The sequence below is a fragment of the Ranitomeya imitator genome, chromosome 4, assembly GCF_032444005.1.
Source record: "Ranitomeya imitator isolate aRanImi1 chromosome 4, aRanImi1.pri, whole genome shotgun sequence".
In the NCBI taxonomy this organism is placed as follows: Eukaryota; Metazoa; Chordata; class Amphibia; order Anura; family Dendrobatidae; genus Ranitomeya; species Ranitomeya imitator.
The window spans coordinates 572,994,733-573,016,833 of NC_091285.1; the positions used below are offsets into that span (position 1 = coordinate 572,994,733).

The following is a 22,101-nucleotide window of genomic DNA, read 5'->3' on the forward strand; positions in this document are numbered from 1 at the left end:
GGTTGTTTTTTCTGTAAGCAGGTTGCTTATGATCTCTTCATGTCACTGTTTCAATCCCTTCTCTGTAGAGTTAGAGATAAGAAGACGGGAGGATGAGTACAGATTTACAAGTAAGTCTTCTCTCTCGGGCGACATTGCTCCCTCTGGATTTTGTGGTTCCCCTTCTTCCTCAGCAGACTGTATGATCAGGTGGTGTGTTTGCAGCCACAGATTACCTCCATAGCTTACCGTTCTGGTATATTTCCTATAATAAACACGTGACTATCATCTTAAGACTCAAGATTTACCTTAATATTGGATGTTTTATTGATTGGACGGTCTGGACATATGCAAAGCTCTCCACGCATGACTTGTCATACTAACAATATGTCTGCCAGCTCTTCCTGGTCCCTCTCTGTGCACGTCAAGAGATGACACGAACACTTGTCACATCGTAGGGTGTTTGCGGCTCAGAGGATATGTTTTGCACAAATGTTTGACGATTGAACACACGGTTAAATTGTTATCTGAAGCATTGGAGTCCACTGAGCTAGATTGTGTGTTCTCCCTCCAGAACTACTGCAGATAGCTGGGATCAGTCCGCATGGCAATGCCCTGGGAGCATCTATGCAACAGCAAGTAAACCAACAAATGCCCCCGGAGAGGCGAGGAGGTGATGTGCTGGACTCCAACAATGACGACATCCGGCTAGAGAAAAGCAATATCCTGCTGCTCGGACCGACCGGGTCTGGTAAGAGGCTTTCTCGCGTGTTTTCTACCCCATAAATCTCGGTTCTTAGGAAATGAGGTTTAGTATAAATAAAATTATATTGCCAAGGTTTGAACAATGGTGATTGTGTTGCCAGTATTAACCAACTTGTAGTTGTCCTAGCGCTCACACCAAACCTGCAAGAAAGTCTTTTAAAGGGGCTGTTGGCATAGGTTACAGTTTCTGCTTGGTGGAGGTTTCTGATCCCCCACCAGTCGGCTGTTATCGGTCGATGGCCGTATGTAGTGGGTGCTATAAATCCGTTCCTATAATCTAAAGTACCAGGAGTGGCCCCTAAACAGAATACTCTGCATTATATACTACGTGGCACATGCAATGCTCTATATAGGGATCATAGCCCTGTATTATTCTAATATCTGATCACATCCTGTGTGTCTGCATAACTAAGGCAACTTAATGGCCCTCATGGTTAACTGAACTTGTAGCTAGTGCATGGCATCAGATCACACTACAGAGTTATAATCATCATTTAGATTTGGTTTTTTGTATGTTGTATTTGTTACACTTTATTTATTTTATTTTTTTTACTCATTTATATAGCACCATTAATTATGCTTGTCAAACTGTAATAAGTACGGGTACTATTTTATATTTTATTCTCCTACAGGTAAAACACTTCTTGCACAGACCTTGGCAAAGTGTTTGGATGTCCCCTTTGCCATTTGTGACTGTACCACCCTGACTCAGGCTGGGTATGTAGGAGAGGACATAGAGTCTGTGGTTGCCAAACTGCTTCAAGATGCCAATTACAATGTGGAAAAGGCCCAACAAGGTGCGTCTATTACGTCCTGTCAGTAAATTCATATCATATCGCCTCTCATCTATTCGCCTGCTCCAAGTCTGTTTCGGCCATAGTTCCTCATTTCCAATTAGAGCTTGTAACTAGGGATAAATGGACCTGATGTAGATTCTGGTTCTGATACCCGACCCAAACTTTAGTCCATAGCTCGGTTCGGCTACCATAGCTGTACCCAAACTTGGACCTGAACCTAAACTCCATTGAAAACCATGGGGAACCAAACTTTGGAGCTGTAAAATTCTCACTCCTCTCTCCTCCTAGACTTCTCTGGGATCTCCGAACATTGAAACTGACTTCCAGGAGAAGTCCATGTTCGGCATTCAGCATGGGACATTAAATCGCCTTCTCAATGTTAACTACCCTGTTGCTCAAGCTTCAGCTTTCATTTCATTGTCTTGCAGGTTCTAGAACATTTAATTTTTGAAGTTTGGCATAGAAAATACTACTCACATTTTTTTTAATTCATTTTGTAATTTTTGTTATTCAGGAATTGTATTTTTGGATGAGGTTGACAAGATTGGCAGTGTCCCTGGCATCCATCAGCTCAGGGATGTAGGTGGAGAAGGCGTGCAGCAGGTAAATCTGATCAGTAGCCTTTGTAGTTGTATATTGGCACTTACCGTATTGTTCGGACCGTAAGATGCACCTAGGTTTTTTAGAAGGAAAATAGAAAAACAATGAAAAACGTAAAAAAAAAAAATAAACCATTCTACTTGCCTTCCCTCCGCTCCATCAGTGTCATGTTCTGATGTCATCAGCTGACTTATGCTTGTAATCAGCGCATGGCAGTGACTTCATTCGCTGCTTACAAGCAGGACAGCTGCAGGAATACTAGCTACACTCCACGCCCGGCACAATGGGTGTGTGGAGCAATGAATACCCATCTTCTTTAATAGCAGTCACACTTTTGGCTGCAGCTGACGAGCGAACACATGTGCCTACTACTAATGAGAAGAAATATTCACTGCTCTCCTCTCCCATGGGTGTGGAGAGCCGTGAATATTCATTGATCTTTAATAACAGGCACACTGATCGCCCAGCCACTGCAGGAAGCCTGTGGCTCCTGCCACTGAGGCCGCTATTAAAGATCAATGAATATTCACTGCTCTCCGCCCATTGGAGTGGAAAGCAGTGAGTATTCATTCCCTCTAGTAGCGGAAACACGTGTTCGCCCGGCAGCTTGCAGGAGCCAGCACTGAGGAGAACAGCATGCTCACTACTAGAGGAATGAATATTCACCCTTTTTGGAGGAAAAAGGTGCATCTTATAGTCTGAAAAATACGGTATGTTCATGTAGACACATTTGTAAACTTTTTTTTTAATTTCTGTTTTCAGAATTGTCAAACATTAACAGGGATTTTATTGGTTCAAAGGCTAACATCTTACCAAACGACATGTTTCTTTACTGCGTTCTGCAGTATGTACACAATTAGATCTACTTGATAATACATAAAACTGCTAATTTGTTCTCACTTTCAGGGTTTGCTGAAGCTCCTTGAAGGCACCATTGTCAATGTCCCCGAGAAAAACTCTAGGAAGCTCCGTGGTGAAACCGTTCAAGTTGACACTACAAACATCCTCTTTGTAGCATCTGGGGCTTTCAACGGCCTGGACAGGGTTATCAGTAGGAGGAAGAATGAAAAGGTCTGTCCCAATCCAGAGGTTTATGCTTTACCTTGTATACATGCCTCACATCTCTGATGGATAGTGTCCAGGACCAGGGGGGAAAGTTCCGCCTCCCTGGCGATTTCACGGTATGAGGGGGCACATTTTATAAGTGTTTATTTCAGCGTGTGCAAGGAGCATAACTAAAAGAGCCACCTTGTCAAAATGCAGCATTAGTGCTGCACAAGGTGGCTCTTTTAGTTACAAACGCCCGGGGGTGACAGGTTCCCTTTAAGTTAAAGGGGTACTATCATCTCTATGAGCACATCCCAATATGTAGTAGGTATAATATTAGCAAATACCTCCAATTAGAAATGTAGTATAGTTTTTTCTGATTCGCTATGTCTTTCCTCATTTGCAGAACCTTAGGTATCCATGGTTACGACCAAGTAATATAGTGACAGTTAGCTAGTTGCTACCTAAGGTCCTGCAGTGCCTGCATATGAGGAAAGACACCTGAATCAGAAAAACTATACTACATTTCTAATTGGAGGTATTTTGCTAATATAATTATTATTATGTACTACATATTGGGATAGGATCTTGGAGATAGGAATACCTCTTAGTGAACGAGCCAAACTTTTAAAATCTGACCAGTGTCACTTTGTGGTAATAACTCTGAAACCCTTCCACAAATCCCAGTGAATATCTGTCGCAGATATTCATTGGTCGCAGCCTCTGTCTGTCAGCGACGGGCACAGTCCAGCGGCAAAATGGCCACTCCTTACTCCCCGCAGTCAGTGCCCGCTCCGTACTCCCCTCCAGTCAGCGCTCACACAGGGTCAATGGCAGCGCTAATGGACCGCGTTATGCCGTGGTGTAACGCACTCCATTAACGCTGCTATTAACCCTGTGTGACCAACTTTTTACTATTGATGCTGCCTATGTTCTCTGATGCTGTTCTCGGATCCACAACAGGCTTTTCCCGCTCCTCGCGACACTCCGGTGACCGCTCCATGCATTGCGATCTCGCGAGATGATGACGTAGTGTGTTGTGAATTCTGTGGCTGAATTCACTCCTGTGGTCACAAGTGGTACTGCAGCTTCTGAGCTTCCTCCCTCAGGTGTTCTGGTGAGCTCGTTAACTGCTTCATTACTTAACTCCGCCTGATGCTGCTATCCTTGCTCCTTGTCAATGTTTCAGTGTTGGATCTGAGCTTCTCCTGATTGTTCCTGTGACCTGCTGCTCTGTATAGCTAAGTGCCTTTTGCTTTTTTGTTGCTTTTTTTTCTGTCCAGCTTGTCTTTTGTTTTGCTGGAAGCTCTGAGACGCAAAGGGTGTACCGCCGTGCCGTTAGTTCGGCACGGTGGGGTTTTTTTTGCCCCCTTTGCGTGGTTTTGCTTTAGGGTTTTTTGTAGACTGCAAAGTTCGCTTTACTGTCCTCGCTCTGTCCTAGAATATCGGGCCCCACTTTGCTGAATCTATTTCATCCCTACGTTTTGTCTTTTCATCTTACTCACAGTCATTATATGTGGGGGGCTGCCTTTTCCTTTGGGGAATTTCTCTGGGGCAAGTCAGGCCTATTTTTCTATCTTCAGGCTAGCTAGTTTCTTAGGCTGTGCTGAGTTGCCTAGGTAGTTGTTAGGCGCAATCCACAGCCGCTTTTAGTTGTGTTTAGGATAGGATCAGGTGTGCAGTCTACAGAGTTTCCACGTCTCAGAGCTCGTTCTTGTATTTTTGGGTATTTGTCAGATCACTGTGTGCGCTCTGATCGCTAAGCACACTGTGTTTCTGGATTGCCTTCATAACACCTGTCATTAGCAAACATAACAGTACAAGGAGCCAAACTAATGATTCTCAATAGAGGGAAAGAAAAAGTTCTGACATCATTTTTTTTTTTTTCTGCTCTGTGTTCACTTTTTTTTTTTCCCCTAGACATTTGGGTGATTCTGGACACAGGTGTGGACATGGATATTCAGGGTCTGTGCTCTTCAATGGATAATCTCGTTATAAATGTACAAAAAATTCAAGATACTATTGATCAGAAATCTATGTTAGAACCAAGAATTCCTATTCCTGATTTGTTTTTTGGAGATAGAACTAAGTTTCTAAGTTTCAAAAATAATTGTAAGCTATTTCTGGCCTTGAAACCTCATTCTTCTGGTAATCCTATTCAACAGGTTTTGATTATTATTTCTTTTTTGCGCGGCGACCCTCAAGACTGGGCATTTTCTCTTGCGCCAGGAGACCCTGCATTGAGTAGTGTCGATGCGTTTTTCCTGGCGCTCGGATTGCTGTACGATGAGCCTAATTCAGTGGATCAGGCTGAGAAAAATTTGCTGGCTTTGTGCCAGGGTCAGGATGATATAGAAGTATATTGTCAGAAATTTAGGAAATGGTCAGTACTCACTCAGTGGAATGAATCTGCGCTGGCAGCTTTGTTCAGAAAGGGTCTCTCTGAGGCTCTTAAGGATGTCATGGTGGGATTTCCTATGCCTGCTGGTTTGAATGAGTCTTTGGCCATTCAGATCGGTCGACGCTTGCGCGAGCGTAAATCTGTGCACCATTTGGCGGTACTGCCTGAGGTTAAACCTGAGCCTATGCAGTGCGATAGGACTATGACTAGAGTTGAACGGCAGGAATACAGACGTCTGAATGGTCTGTGTTTCTACTGTGGTGATTCCACTCATGCTATTTCTGATTGTCCTAAGCGCACTAAGCGGTCCGCTAGGTCTGCCGTCATTGGTACTGTACAGTCCAAATTTCTTCTGTCCATTACCTTGATATGCTCTTTGTCGTCGTTTTCTGTCATGGCGTTTGTGGATTCGGGCGCTGCCCTGAATCTGATGGATTTGGATTATGCTAAACGTTGTGAGTTTTTCTTGGAGCCTTTGCGGTGTCCTATTCCATTGAGAGGAATTGATGCTACACCTTTGGCCAAGAATAAACCTCAATACTGGGCCCAGCTGACCATGTGCATGGCTCCTGCACATCAGGAAGTTATTCGCTTTCTGGTGTTGCATAATCTGCATGATGTGGTCGTGTTGGGGTTGCCATGGCTACAAACCCATAATCCAGTATTGGATTAGAATTCCATGTCGGTATCCAGCTGGGGTTGTCAGGGGGTACATGGTGATGTTCCATTTTTGTCGATTTCGTCATCCACCCCTTCTGAGGTCCCAGAGTTCTTGTCTGATTATCAGGATGTATTTGAAGAGCCCAAGTCCGATGCTCTACCTCCGCATAGGGATTGTGATTGTGCTATCAATTTGATTCCTGGTAGTAAATTCCCTAAAGGTCGATTATTTAATTTATCCGTGCCCGAACACGCCGCTATGCGCAGTTATGTGAAGGAATCCCTGGAGAAGGGACATATTCGCCCATCGTCATCACCACTGGGAGCAGGGTTCTTCTTTGTAGCCAAGAAGGATGGTTCGCTGAGACCGTGTATTGATTACCGCCTTCTTAATAAGATCACTGTTAAATTTCAGTATCCCTTGCCATTGTTATCTGATTTGTTTGCTCGGATTAAGGGGGCTAGTTGGTTCACTAAGATAGATCTTCGTGGTGCGTATAATCTGGTGAGAATCAGGCAAGGAGATGAATGGAAAACTGCATTCAATACGGCCGAGGGTCATTTTGAGTATCTAGTGATGCCGTTCGGACTTGCCAATGCTCCATCTGTGTTTCAGTCTTTTATGCATGACATCTTCCGTGAGTATCTGGATAAATTCCTGATTGTTTACTTGGATGACATTTTGATCTTCTCAGATGATTGGGAGTCTCATGTGAAGCAGGTCAGAATGGTCTTTCAGGTCCTGCGTGCTAACTCTTTGTTTGTGAAGGGATCAAAGTGTCTCTTCGGTGTGCAGAAAGTTTCATTTTTAGGGTTCATCTTTACCCCTTCTACTATCGAGATGGATCCAGTTAAGGTCCAAGCCATCCAGGATTGGATTCAGCCGACATCTCTGAAAAGTCTGCAAAAGTTCCTGGGCTTTGCTAATTTTTATCGTCGCTTCATCTGTAATTTTTCTAGCATTGCCAAACCATTGACCGATTTGACCAAGAAGGGTGCTGATTTGGTTAATTGGTCTTCTGCTGCTGTGGAAGCTTTTCAGGAGTTGAAGCGTCGTTTTTGTTCTGCCCCTGTGTTGTGTCAGCCAGATGTTTCTCTTCCGTTCCAGGTCGAGGTTGATGCTTCTGAGATTGGAGCAGGGGCGGTTTTGTCACAGAGAGGTTCTGATTGCTCAGTGATGAAACCATGTGCTTTCTTTTCCAGGAAGTTTTCGCCCGCTGAGCGTAATTATGATGTGGGCAATCGAGAGTTGCTGGCCATGAAGTGGGCATTCGAGGAGTGGCGTCATTGGCTTGAAGGAGCTAAGCATCGCGTGGTGGTATTGGCTGATCATAAGAACTTGACTTATCTCGAGTCTGCCAAGCGCTTGAATCCTAGACAGGCCCGTTGGTCGTTATTTTTTGCCCGCTTCGACTTTGTGATTTCGTACCTTCCGGCCTCTAAAAATGTGAAGGCGGATGCTCTGTCTAGGAGTTTTGTGCCCGACTCTCCGGGTTTATCTGAGCCAGCGGGTATCCTCAAGGAAGGAGTAATTGTGTCTGCCATCTCCCCTGATTTGCGGCGGGTGCTGCAAAAATTTCAGGCGAATAAACCTGATCGTTGTCCAGCAGAGAAACTGTTCGTCCCTGATAGGTGGACTAATAAACTTATCTCTGAACTTCATTGTTCGGTGTTGGCTGGTCATCCTGGAATCTTTGGTACCAGAGAGTTAGTGGCTAGATCCTTCTGGTGGCCATCTCTGTCACGGGGTGTACGTACTTTTGTGCAGTCCTGTGGGATTTGTGCTAGGGCTAAGCCCTGCTGTTCTCGTGCCAGTGGGTTGCTTTTGCCCTTGCCGGTCCCAAAGAGGCCTTGGACACATATTTCGATGGATTTCATTTCTGACCTTCCCGTTTCTCAAAAGATGTCAGTCATTTGGGTGGTCTGTGATCGCTTTTCTAAAATGGTCCATCTGGTGCCCTTGGCTAAATTGCCTTCCTCCTCTGATTTGGTACCTTTGTTCTTTCAGCATGTGGTTCGGTTGCATGGCATTCCTGAGAATATTGTTTCTGACAGAGGTTCCCAGTTTGTTTCAAGGTTTTGGCGAGCCTTTTGTGGTAGGATGGGCATTGACCTATCCTTTTCCTCGGCTTTCCATCCTCAGACTAATGGCCAGACCGAACGAACCAATCAGACCTTGGAAACATATCTGAGATGTTTTGTTTCTGCAGACCAGGATGATTGGGTGTCCTTTTTGCCGTTGGCTGAGTTCGCCCTTAATAATCGGGCCAGCTCGGCTACCTTGGTTTCTCCATTTTTTTGCAATTCTGGGTTCCATCCTCGTTTCTCTTCAGGACAGGTTGAGTCTTCGGACTGTCCTGGTGTGGATTCTGTGGTGGATAGGTTGCAGCAGATCTGGACTCAGGTAGTGGACAGTTTGATCTTGTCCCAGGAGAAAGCTCAACTTTTCGCTAATCGCAGACGCCGTGTGGGTCCCCGACTTCGTGTTGGGGATCTGGTTTGGTTATCTTCTCGTCATATTCCTATGAAGGTTTCCTCTCCTAAATTTAAACCTCGTTTTATTGGTCCGTATAGGATTTCTGAGGTTCTCAATCCTGTGTCTTTTCGTTTGACCCTCCCAGACTCCTTTTCCATACATAATGTATTCCATAGGTCGTTGTTGCGGAGATACGTGGCACCTATGGTTCCATCTGTTGAGCCTCCTGCCCCGGTTTTGGTGGAGGGGGAATTGGAGTATATTGTGGAGAAGATTTTGGATTCTCGTGTTTCTAGACGGAAACTCCAGTATCTGGTTAAATGGAAGGGTTATGCTCAGGAAGATAATTCCTGGGTTTTTGCCTCTGATGTTCATGCTTCCGATCTTGTTCGTGCCTTTCATGCGGCTCATCCTGGTCGGCCTGGGGGCTCTGGTGAGGGTTCGGTGACCCCTCCTCAAGGGGGGGGTACTGTTGTGAATTCTGTGGCTGAATTCACTCCTGTGGTCACAAGTGGTACTGCAGCTTCTGAGCTTCCTCCCTCAGGTGTTCTGGTGAGCTCGTTAACTGCTTCATTACTTAACTCCGCCTGATGCTGCTATCCTTGCTCCTTGTCAATGTTTCAGTGTTGGATCTGAGCTTCTCCTGATTGTTCCTGTGACCTGCTGCTCTGTATAGCTAAGTGCCTTTTGCTTTTTTGTTGCTTTTTTTCTGTCCAGCTTGTCTTTTGTTTTGCTGGAAGCTCTGAGACGCAAAGGGTGTACCGCCGTGCCGTTAGTTCGGCACGGTGGGGTTTTTTTTGCCCCCTTTGCGTGGTTTTGCTTTAGGGTTTTTTGTAGACTGCAAAGTTCGCTTTACTGTCCTCGCTCTGTCCTAGAATATCGGGCCCCACTTTGCTGAATCTATTTCATCCCTACGTTTTGTCTTTTCATCTTACTCACAGTCATTATATGTGGGGGGCTGCCTTTTCCTTTGGGGAATTTCTCTGGGGCAAGTCAGGCCTATTTTTCTATCTTCAGGCTAGCTAGTTTCTTAGGCTGTGCCGAGTTGCCTAGGTAGTTGTTAGGCGCAATCCACAGCCGCTTTTAGTTGTGTTTAGGATAGGATCAGGTGTGCAGTCTACAGAGTTTCCACGTCTCAGAGCTCGTTCTTGTATTTTTGGGTATTTGTCAGATCACTGTGTGCGCTCTGATCGCTAAGCACACTGTGTTTCTGGATTGCCTTCATAACACCTGTCATTAGCAAACATAACAGTAGTGGTCTCGCGAGACCGCTACGTCATCATCTCGCGAGACCGCAATGCATTCTTCAGACCGCTTTGATCCGGGGGCCAACGGAAGGTGAGTATATAACTATTTTTTATTTTAATTCTTTTTTTTAACAGGGATATGATGCCCACATTGCTATTTACTACGTGGCCTGTGTTATACGCTGCGTGGCCTGTGTTATACGCTGCGTGCGTGGGCTGTTATATACTACGTGGCTGTGTATATACTCCTTGGCCGGCCACGAACAATCAGCGACAGCCGCAGTCTGGCTGCGAATTGGCGCGGGATTTGAACCACGCTTCGCTAATTGGTCGTGGCCGGCCGAATCCTGTGTATTCAATGTATTCTAAAATCTTCATAAATAAACTACATACATATTCTAGAATACCCGATGCGTTAGAATCGGGCCACCATCTAGTGTATGAATATCCATTAATGCCTTTGTGATCGGAGGTACAACACACATCTATTTTTCAAACCAGGTTCACAAGAGAATATTCATTCACGTGTTCTTTGTTCTTCGCGCTCTGGTTTTAGCTTTACAAAATAGTGTATTTTCTGACAAGAGAATTGAATTGGGTGATCTCATTCTGATCACCGGGAGGACCTTGTAGTCAGGAAATCATGTGTAATCTTACATGGCAGACCTCCTTATTGTTATTTCTGAGACATCCACGTAGAATTCATGTCTGATAACAGATGAGGGTTTTGCATAGCCATAGGTGTGTAGCTTTATCCATATACTTCTATAGGATTTCTGGGGGACAAAATAGCCAAGTCTTATTTTCAAGGCAGATGTGGATTTCTCCTCCGGGGACTACTAAAGACCTTTCTGCACAGAGGAGAGTCCATGCTGTGCCACATGGGTAATGCACATGTACAGGCTGTGGTTACCTGGAAATGTACATCTGCAGATATTACCGGCATTGTATAAAGTACACTTTAAGGCCGCCGTCACACTAGCAGTATTTGGTCAGTATTTTACATCGGTATGTGTAAGTCAAAACCAGGAGTGGGTGATAAATACAGAAGTGGTGCATATGTTTCTATTATACTTTTCCTCGATTTGTTCCACTCCTGGTTTTGGCTTCCAAATACTGATGTAAAATCCTGACCAAATACTGCTAGTGTGACGGCAGCCTAATACTGCCTTTCTTTTCATGTTACCCTTTTGTTTTCTCTCTGCCCTTCAGTATTTGGGGTTCGGCATCGCCTCTAATCTGGGGAAGGGCCGTAGAGCCGCTGCAGCAGCAGATCTGGCGAATAACAGTGCTGAATCGAATGCAGTACAGGACATTGAAGAGAAGGACCGGCTGCTGCGCCACGTGGAAGCAAGGGACCTCATTGAGTTTGGTATGATCCCGGAGTTCGTGGGCCGCCTTCCCGTAGTGGTGCCCCTCCACAGCCTTGATGAACAAACACTTGTACGCATCCTCACAGAGCCGCGCAATGCCGTGGTGCCACAATACCAGGCTCTGTTCAGCATGGACAAGGTTTGCTTTAAATTACTTTTGATCATATTGTTTTTTTTGTTTTTTTACCCTTCCCCCGTTTTTATCTTTTCACTGTAATTCATGTTTTGTTTTTCAGTGTGAATTAAATGTCACTGAAGGCGCTCTGCGGGCTATTGCCAGACTGGCTCTTGAACGTAAAACTGGTGCTAGAGGCCTCCGCTCTATCATGGTAGGTCGGAGCGAACACAATCTGTTCCCTTGTTGGGTGTCTGCCAGTTTACAGGCACATGACCTAGATGTAACGGGGCACTAGCTGCGCCTCTGTGACCTCCAAGCTAAACTCTGCAGCTCTACCTTGCTGTCTTTTTATGTAGGAGAAAAAGTAACATTTTTTTTTTTTTTCCCTCAAAGGAAAAACTCCTGCTTGAGCCCATGTTTGAAGTTCCAAACTCTGATATAATTTGTGTTGAGGTGGACCAGGAAGTGGTTGAAGGTAAAAAGGAGCCCGGTTATATTAGGTAAGTCAAAGTCCTTGCTGCTTTATGGGAAATATGAACCAGTACTTGTGTAATGGCTAAACCGAATTGGCAGGTAGTCATTAAAGGGGTTATTGGGTTAAAACATATTATTGCCTACCCACAGTTGGTGATGCATGGTTTCTTTGGAGGTTCTTCCAATGGGACCTGCACTGATGGGCAGAATAAGAAACTTTTTTTTCTCCCTGGTAGATTAGGGGCTGCTGAGTTCTGCTCTAGGCTAGAAAGAATCAGCCGTGATCTCGTGCTGTGATGCCTGTACACTCCCGTTTTTTTGCTCCCTCCCCTGCCCAGGAGCTGTGGTATGATCAGACCATGTCCCTGTACGGTCAGACACGGCCATTACACAGTACACAGCAAGGACACCTATATGATTATCTCAGCACAGGGACATCTTATTTAAACACATCAAATTGTAGATCCCAGTATTATTCCAAGATCTATTGATTTAAAATGAACTTCTGTTTGTGTGAAGACCCCTTTAAGGATGCAAACTGTAAAGAATGAACATCAATACCATCATTTGGCCCTCAGCAGAATTGCATACTGTCAGTAGCAGATCCCCTTTTACGCGGGGATATGAACTGCCAATAATGATTTTTTAGCAATATAAAGGATGTGATCAGTCCTGCGCTTTCTGGGCTGCTGATCGTTGCCAGGGGGGCTGCACTCCATTGTTTCCTGTAAAGTATAATCTTATGACACCTCTCTGTCAATGACACTCCTTCATTGCTACTGCCGAAAAGGTCTCTGTCATTCTGTCAGTACAGACTTAAGTTTTCTTGTGTTGTATTCATTTGGGGGTTTTTTTAGAAGCTGACTCCGCATTTGTGTTTTACATTGCCTCTAATTTATGAAATGAAAATGAAATGGAGGATAATTTGTCTTGAATCTACATAATTTGTTCCCACTTTTTTCTCCTTAGAACGCAAAATAAAGAAGTGACGGAGGAGGAGTACGACTCTGGAGTGGAGGAGGAGGGCTGGTCTCGGCAGGCTGATGCAGCAAACAATTAGACTGTTCACCACTCTTCTCCTTCAGTGTTAAAATTGCTTATTGCCCTTTAGCGAAAAACACTTTTCACAATAATTAGTGTAACTTTTATTACTTGGGAAAACTCGCTTTTGGGAGAACAAACCAAGAAACTAATTTTAAGGAACTTCACATTTTTACTGTAGAGAGCAGCATTTCTACAAGTCAGACAGTACCAGTGTACATTATTTGGGGCTTTTATAACACAAGGACCCTTTTGTTAACATTTCCTAAAGCTTAATTTACTGGGAATAGCCGTGGTTCATTTACAGTTCTGTAGTGCAGATGTGCACACCACTAAAACATGTTGGATAGAGGTGGTGCTTATCAACTGGTCCAGTGGCCATGCCGGTAATTTGTGCCTGACAGCGGGAGCCCTGCGTTGGTCACAGATTACCGTGTGACTTCTGGACTGGGTGTGAATTGAGTCACACCATCTCTAATGTTGGGGCTACATATGGGGGTCTTGCCATATCACTAACTCCATTTCCATTAGTGTTGGTATTTCAAGTATGTTCAGAGACCTGGTTTGTTTGTTTGTTTGTTTTTTTTTGTTTTTTTTTTAAATGTTATGTCTGAACTGGAATCTTACATGAATGCTAAAGATTTTAGTGCTGTTCTCCACCAATGCTATATTTTATATCTACTAGGAATATGGGTAACACCTTGACCCCCTTCCTTACCTCCATTGGCATAGGTTCATACCAATGGATGCTTTACATGTGCCTATGGCCCCTCTTTTTCACTACTTGACATAATGCAATGGAAACTATCGTGCATGATGGTATAATATAGGCACCTTCCTAAAAGAAGTTATACTCGCTCTAAATGCAGATGTTACATGGACTACGGAACCGAGACAATACAACATGCTGCATCTGTTGTCCATTACCAAGTGTCCTCAGGCTGGCAGCCGGCTTCTAGATAGCTAGTACTCAGGCTGGCAGCCGGCTTCTAGATAGCTGGTTCTCAGGCTGGCAGCCGGCTTCTAGGTAGCTGGTTTTCAGGCTGGTATCCAGCTTCTAGATGGCTGGTTCTCAGGCTGGTAGCCGGCTTCTAGGTAGCTGGTTCTCAGGCTGGTAACCGGTTCTAGGTAGCTGGTTCTCAGGCTGGTAGCCGGCTTCTAGGTAGCTGGTTCTCAGGCTGGTAGCCGGCTTCTAGGTAGCTGGTTCTCAGGCTGGTAGCCGGCTTCTAGGTAGCTGGTTCTCAGGCTGGTAGCTGGCTTCTAGGTAGCTGGTTCTCAGGCTGGTAGCCGGCTTCTAGGTAGCTGGTTCTCAGGCTGGTAGCCGGCTTCTAGGTAGCTGGTTCTCAGGCTGGTCGCCAGCTTCTAGGTAGCTGGTTCTCAGGCTGGTAGCCGGCTTCTAGGTAGCTGGTTCTCAGGCTGGTCGCCGGCTTCTAGGTAGCTGGTTCTCAGGCTGGTAGCCGGCTTCTGGTAGCTGGTTCTCAGGCTGGTAGCCGGCTTCTAGGTAGCTGGTTCTCAGGCTGGTAGCCGGCTTCTAGGTAGCTGGTTCTCAGGCTGGCAGCCGGCTTCTAGGTAGCTGGTTCTCAGGCTGGCAGCCGGCTTCTAGGTAGCTGGTTCTCAGGCTGGCAGCCGGCTTCTAGAAAGCTAGTTCTCAGGCTGGCAGCTGACTTCTAGATAGCTAGTTCTCAGGCTGGTAGCCGGTCTAATTAAAACCCTTCTACAAATTCTGCATTTCCCATATTAACCTCTATAGTAAAGGGATTGTTGGTTCTTCATGCAATCATATTTGATTGATTTTTTTTTTTCCTGTAATTAATTTCCTGCTGGAAATGTATTCTATCATGCTGCGGACCCCACAGTAGTGACAGAGTTGATATGAAAAGCTTTTAAGTTATAGAAAAAATACTTGTCTGCTAATTGTTTGGTTGTTTTTTTTTTTTTTGTTTTGTTTTTTTTCCTGTTTTATGATTTTAGAATTTCACAGAAACTTGGCTAAGATAATGTTAATTCCATATAACTTTCACCTGAATAAACGTCTGTAGCCAAAATGTTTGACGCTGAAGGACTTTCATGTTCGTCTTATTGTTCCTTTAAACAAATTAAAAAAATTTTATTTTATTTTTTTGGTTGATTCCCCTCACAAACTGTAATATAAAAATGATCAGAAGTTTTATATATACCCAAAAATGGGATCAATGAAAACTAAATCTTGTCGTACCAAAACAAAAAAAAAAAGCTCTCGGGTAGCGCTGCTGCCAGAAAAGTATTATGGTAGTTATGACTCTCCAAACTTGGCGATACCATAACAAGTGTGGTTTTTTTTTTTTTGTTTTTTTTTTGTTTTTTTTTTGGCCAACAGAATGTTTTCAGACATTTTACAGAAACAAAATGACATAAATGGGATATTACCATAGCCGTGCTGGTCCACAGAATAAAGTAAGGACTAGCAAATGAAAAGCGTAAAATATTAAAGTAAGAGACTGTGTGTTTTTGTTTGTTCTATTTCTTCCCATAAAGAGTTATGACATGTGGTATTGGTTTGGGTGTATGCCACTGACAAATACTAAAAAAAAAAACCTTCTAAAGCTACATCTACAAGGCATGACTATTTTATGGCTCCTGGTGCATGCCTGTGAAAAATGTGTAAACTTTAAGGCCCGCTTAGGTCTAGTCCTTAAAGTGTAAAAGAACAGCAATCATTGGTGGGTGACTATGTATGTATGTATAAAAAAAAAAAAAATCCAAAAAATTGCTCCCAAATATAGCTATTAAGAAAAAAAAAAAAAAAAAATACGAAGTAGGGTCCCCTCTATTCTTGATAACCAGCCTTGCTGAAGCTGAGGGTTGCAGCCCCCACCTGTGAGCTTTTGCTTGGCTGGTTATCAAAAATACAGGGGAAGTCATGCCGGTATTTATTTTCTTTTTTAATTACCGTATTTATTTACTGCGCAGGAGCCAGCTAATGAATACTCCCATCAGCCACTCCTGCTCTCGCTGTTATTAGCAGCAGCAGGCGTCTGCTGATGGGAACAGTAGTCCCATCAGCTGACACCAGTGACCGGCAGTAAACTTTATACCTCCAATCAAAGCTGAGCGCTCACGCTGTCTTTTGATGGCACGGGAACCACGGCTATCTGACCAGCGGGGATGATTTCACCGTTGATCAAAAGCGGTGTTTGCCGCGCTCGTGACAAACACCCGGTGGTCGGGAATCAAGCCCGAACAGTAACAGACTTCCTAATGAAGTCCGTGTTCGGTACGGATGTTGAACCTTACTGTTCGGGTACTCCCATGTCTAAGAATTAGTATGCTGGAATCTTGCACCTGCCCATGGTGGTGACCAGTCTGTGACATTGACCTCCCTTCACCTACTTTTTTTTTCTTTCGTATTTTTAAAAATACGATTTGTAAGCAACATCAAAAATAGGACGAAAACACAAATGTAAAAAAATAAAATCTGAATGTAGAAACACTAAAATACTCTTAATTCTAACGATTTTAAAGAGAACATCTTACCCAATCTTTCATGTTGAGCTGAAAACGATGTAATAATGGCTGCAAGGTGGAACAAAGCATGTTTTTCCCAGGACGTCCCTTATGACGGCACAACAGCAGTTAGTCCTTCACATCCTCTAGGGACAGGAAACACGAGGTTAAAAGCCCCCCTCCACCTCACCATCAAAGGCAAGAGAGGAGAGCACATTGGTGGAAATGTTTACCTGGGAGACTGGGGAGGGGGGTATCAATCTCTCTCCTTCCCTGCTGTGAAGATGCTCCAGGCTGATACCTCACTTGGTAGGGGTCCCTCAGCCATGTCTGTGGAGCGGGAAGTGGCTTCTGAGGACAGCTGCTTCCCTCTACGGGCTCTTGGCACCACGCTACATCCTCAGGCTGTGCTTCCAGTGCCACGATCCTGCGATCCAGTGTGGAATGCCTTTCAGGCCCCTTTTGATGTGTCGTGCGGTCCAGGGTGAAATTTTCGGTTTTGAGGGGAACCTCGGATTTCGACAGCGCAGCTTGCATTCCAACATGGAACAAAGGGAAATTCGGATGGTGAACTTCCTAAACACCTGTGATAAGGCAAGATCCTATAAAAATGGTATTTACAGGTGTATTGGGTGTGCATAGTTAATCCTGCTCGCTCAGATGCACCATCCCAACAATCCTGGGCAGTGTATCTTAACTCCATTGGCCCTATTTAATCCCCCATTGGAGCTTTGGAGGTCTTTGTTTTTTTTAAAGTTAGGACAGAGGAGCCCCCTTTTTGGATCTGGTTTCTCCTTTCAAAAGAAACCAAGGAGATGTCCAGCATGTAACACTAAATTACCAAAGCACATAAACAACTATCTGTGGATTGCATAATGAAGATCCTTAAAGAGGAACAGTCCTCTTTTATGTCCAACATGCTGTCTATGATTCAAGAAGAGGACTAGATCATGGACTTTGGTTAGATACCACCCCTGACTGTTCACAATATTCCACGTCCTAAAAATAGCAAGATTGGAGAATTTAGAATCATCAAAGGAGGAAATATATTCCTATTTTCTCTAGTTGCCTTCCACGACAGCCCAGGAGGTTGTCTCCATATCCTAATGGGGGAAAGGAAGCACAAGAGGTTAAAAGCCCCTCCCACCTACTATTAACCAGTGTCTTTCCTGTTCCCCATGGGGCATGGAGAGGTTCCTGGAACGCTACGTGGCCGGCTCTGGCAGTGGTACCTTAATCTTGTGCCGGGCAGTGGTGGTCGGGCCTCGGGCTTCCTCCTCTTTCTGCTCCCGTCTCCTCCGGATTCTGGGACCGCATTCCTGGTCCTCCTGCTTCCCCTTGCGGGGGTAAAGCGGACCAGCGACCCCCTGCCGGAGGCCTCCCTGAGCTCTCCGGCGTCTCCCCCTTCTATGTGCGCTGTTCAGCGACCCGGAAGTCACGTGGTGCTTCGGCGCTTCACTTCCGGGTCGGCGCTCCTGTACAGGAGCGTTACTACGTCTGGGATTCTGGACCTCCGAACGGCGTGTGAGGCACGCTGCATCCTCGCACGCCTGCCTGGGACTGCGGAGGGGGAGGGGACGGCTAATTGCCAGGCGCTGGGGCAGCATTTATTTTCTACTAGCTGAAGAGCCCGGCGTTGCCTGGGTATAGTAAATATCTGTGGTTAGTTATAGCACCTCACGTCTCTTATTTTCCGATCATGCCTCTCATTTTCCCCCTCACTCCTCTCATTCCCCCCTAACACTTGTCATTTTAACCTCACATCTGTCATTTTCCGATCACTCCACTATTTTCCCTCACTCCTCTCATTTTGCACTCACACCTTTTCATTTTCACCTCACACCCCTCATTTTCACCACAGTATATACATGTTTGTCATCTCCCTTATACTCTATGTTCCAAATTATTATGCAGATGACATTTTTCTCGGATTTTCCTAAATGGTCGGTGCAAATGAGTCAGTCTAATAAGTCATCACCCGTTACAGTATAATCTCCAAAATGAATAAAAACTCAAAATGCACTGTTCAAAATTATTAGGCACAGAAGAATTTCTAAACATTTGATATGTTTTAAAGAACTGAAAATGTTCATTTGTGGAATTTGTTAAATATAGGAGGACTAGAGTTTTTAGTATTAAAAATATCATTTATTAAATACAAAAAATATAAAAATACACAGAACTATAAAGTATCACATACAATAATAAAGCATGAAAATATAACGGATGGTGTGATCCCTATGGTGCGAAAACGCAAAGGGGTCTCGCTTCCTTCCTTCCCCTTGAGGAAGCGAGATCCATTCTCGCGAAACGCGCGTCGGGGAGAGAGGTCGTGTCCTGGACGGTACTACAAATACCATGGGTAATTAACCCCTTATCATGCATTTTTTGTTTCTGGGCAGTAATTGCCTTTGATATACGTGGTAGTCACGCACGGCTGGAATAATTTGTAATTATATGAGGAAAGAGATTATCTTCGCTACTACCGGTAGTATTCGTGTAGTACAAATTCCATGGTTAATAAACTTCTTGAATATGGTTTTGAGCACCTTGAGGGGTGTAGTTTTTAGAATGGTGTCACACTTGGGTATTTTCTATCATATAGACCCCTCAAAATGACTTCAAATGAGATGTGGTCCCTAAAATAAAATGGTGTTGTAGAAATGAGAAATTGCTGGTCAACTTTTAACCCCTATAACTCCCTAACAAAAAAAAAATTTGGTTCCAAAATTGTGCTGATGTAAAGTAGACATGTGGGAAATGTTACTTATTAAGTATTTTGTGTGACATATCTCTGTGATTTAATTGCATAAAAATTCAAAGTTGGAAAATTGCGAAATTTTCATAATTTTCGCCAAATTTCCGTTTTTTTCACAAATAAACGCAGGTACTATCAAAGAATTTTTACCATTGTCATGAAGTTCAATATGTCACGAGAAAACAATGTCAGAATCACCAGGATCCATTGAAGCGTTCCAGAGTTATAACCTCATAAAGGGACAGTGGTCAGAAGTGTAAAAATTGGCCCGGTCATTAACGTGCAAACCACCCTTGGGGGTAAAGGGGTTAAGGATGTCATGGTGGGATTTCCCATGCCTTCTGGTCTGAACGAGTCTATGTCCTTGGCCATTCAGATCGATCGACGCTTGCGTGAGCGTAAAGCTGTGCACCATTTGGCGGTACTATCTGAGCATGGGCCTGAGCCTATGCAATGTGATAGGACTTTGACCAGAGCTGAACGGCAAGAACAAAGACGTCGGAATGGGCTATGTTTTTACTGTGGTGATTCCACTCATGCTGTCTCCGATTGTCCTAAGCGCACTAAGCGGTTCGCTAGGTCTGCCACCATTGGTACGGTACAGTCTAAATTTCTATTGTCCGTTACTCTGATTTGCTCTTTGTCATCCTATTCTGTTATGGCATTTGTGGATTCAGGCGCTACCCTGAATTTGATGGACTTGGAGTATGCTAGGCGCTGTGGTTTTTTCTTGGAGCCCTTGCAGTATCCTATTCCATTGAGAGGAATTGATGCTACGCCTTTGGCCAAGAATAAGCCTCAGTACTGGACCCAATTGACCATGTGCATGGCTCCTGCACATCAGGAGGATATCCGTTTTCTGGTGTTGCATAATCTGCATGATGTGGTCGTTTTGGGGTTGCCATGGCTACAGGTTCATAATCCAGTATTGGTTGCCAGGGGGTACATGGTGATGTTCCATTTTTGTCTATTTCATCTTCCACTCCTGAAGTTCCAGAGTTTTTGTCGGATTATCGGGATGTATTTGATGAGCCCAAAGCCAGTGCCCTACCTCCTCATAGGGATTGCGATTGTGCAATTAATTTGATTCCTGGTAGTAAGTTTCCTAAGGGCCGATTGTTCAATTTATCTGTGCCAGAACACACCGCTATGCGGAGTTATATAAAGGAATCCTTGGAGAAAGGCCATATTTGCCCGTCGTCATCACCGTTAGGAGCAGGGTTCTTTTTTGTGGCCAAGAAGGATGGTTCTTTGAGACCTTGTATTGATTACCGCCTTCTCAATAAAATTACACTCAAATTTCAGTATCCTTTGCCGTTGCTGTCTGATTTGTTTGCTCGTATTAAAGGGGCTAGTTGGTTCACCAAGATAGATCTTTGAGGGGCGTATAATCTTGTGCGTATTAAACAAGGCGATGAATGGAAAACAGCATTTAATACGCCCGAGGGCCATTTTGAGTACCTGGTTATGCCATTCGGGCTTTCCAATGCTCCATCAGTATTTCAGTCCTTTATGCATGACATCTTCCGAGAGTACCTGGATAAATTCCTGATTGTGTATTTGGATGATATTTTGGTCTTTTCGGATGATTGGGAGTCTCATGTGAAGCAGGTCAGAATGGTGTTCCAGGTCCTTCGTGCAAATTCCTTGTTTGTGAAGGGGTCAAAGTGTCTCTTTGGAGTTCAGAAGGTTTCATTTTTGGGGTTCATTTTTTCCCCTTTTACTATCGAGATGGACCCTGTTCAAGTCCAGGCCATTTACGATTGGACTCAGCCGACATCTGTGAAGAGCCTGCAAAAGTTCCTGGGCTTTGCTCATTTTTATCGGCGCTTCATCACTAATTTTTCTACTGTTGCTAAACCGTTGACTGATTTGACCAAGAAGGGTGCTGATGTGGTCAATTGGTCTTCTGCAGCTGTAGAGGCTTTTCAGGAGTTGAAGCGTCGTTTTTCTTCTGCCCCTGTGTTGTGCCAGCCAGATGTTTCGCTCCCGTTTCAGGTTGAGGTTGATGCTTCTGAGATTGGAGCAGGGGCTGTTTTGTCGCAAAGAAGTTCTGATGGCTCGGTGATGAAGCCATGTGCTTTCTTTTCTAGAAAGTTTTCGCCTGCTGAGCGTAATTATGATGTTGGTAATCGTGAGTTGTTGGCCATGAAGTGGGCATTCGAGGAGTGGCGTCATTGGCTTGAAGGAGCCAAGCATCGCGTGGTGGTCTTGACAGATCACAAGAATTTGACTTATCTTGAGTCTGCCAAACGGTTGAATTCGAGACAGGCTAGATGGTCGTTATTTTTCTCCCGTTTTGATTTTGTGGTTTCGTACCTTCCGGGCTCTAAGAATGTGAAGGCTGATGCCCTGTCAAGGAGTTTTGTGCCTGACTCTCCGGGTGTTCCTGAGCCGGCGGGTATTCTCAAAGAGGGGGTAATTTTGTCTGCCATCTCCCCTGATTTGCGGTGGGTGCTGCAAAAGTTTCAGGCTGATAGACCTGACTGTTGCCCAGCGGAGAAACTGTTTGTCCCTGATAGATGGACTACTAGAGTTATCTCTGAGGTTCATTGTTCAGTGTTGGCTGGGCATCCTGGAATCTTTGGTACCAGAGATTTGGTGGCTAGATCCTTTTGGTGGCCGTCTTTGTCACGGGATGTGCGTTCTTTTGTGCAGTCCTGTGGGACTTGTGCTCGGGCTAAGCCCTGCTGTTCTCGTGCCAGTGGGTTGCTTTTGCCCTTGCCGGTCCCGAAGAGGCCCTGGACGCATATTTCTATGGATTTTATTTCGGATCTCCCCGTCTCTCAAAAGATGTCGGTCATTTGGGTGGTTTGTGATCGCTTCTCTAAGATGGTCCATTTGGTACCTTTGTCTAAATTGCCTTCCTCCTCTAATTTGGT

At 44.6% G+C, this 22,101-nt stretch overlaps 1 protein-coding gene across 4 annotated transcripts in view; it reads left to right on the plus strand.

Annotated features, from left to right (window-relative positions):
- CLPX (caseinolytic mitochondrial matrix peptidase chaperone subunit X) overlaps positions 1–15,037 on the plus strand; it is a 68,727-nt gene extending 53,690 nt beyond the window's left edge. Inside the window, exons 6-15 of one of the 4 annotated variants that reach the window (XR_011320819.1) lie at positions 69–110; positions 554–730; positions 1,377–1,541; positions 2,056–2,144; positions 3,048–3,212; positions 11,185–11,484; positions 11,582–11,674; positions 11,857–11,963; positions 12,907–14,073; positions 14,413–15,037. Coding sequence is in view for 2 of the 4 variants with exons in the window: in XM_069766339.1 (XP_069622440.1) it covers positions 69–110; positions 554–730; positions 1,377–1,541; positions 2,056–2,144; positions 3,048–3,212; positions 11,185–11,484; positions 11,582–11,674; positions 11,857–11,963; positions 12,907–12,997 (1,229 nt within the window). In the remaining 2 variants the exon portion in view is untranslated. Of the gene's footprint in view, positions 1–68; positions 111–553; positions 731–1,376; positions 1,542–2,055; positions 2,145–3,047; positions 3,213–11,184; positions 11,485–11,581; positions 11,675–11,856; positions 11,964–12,906 lie in introns of all 4 variants that reach the window. The other 3 variants (XR_011320820.1, XM_069766339.1, XM_069766341.1) reach the window with 3 other exon arrangements.
- Positions 15,038–22,101: the final 7,064 nt, after the last annotated feature.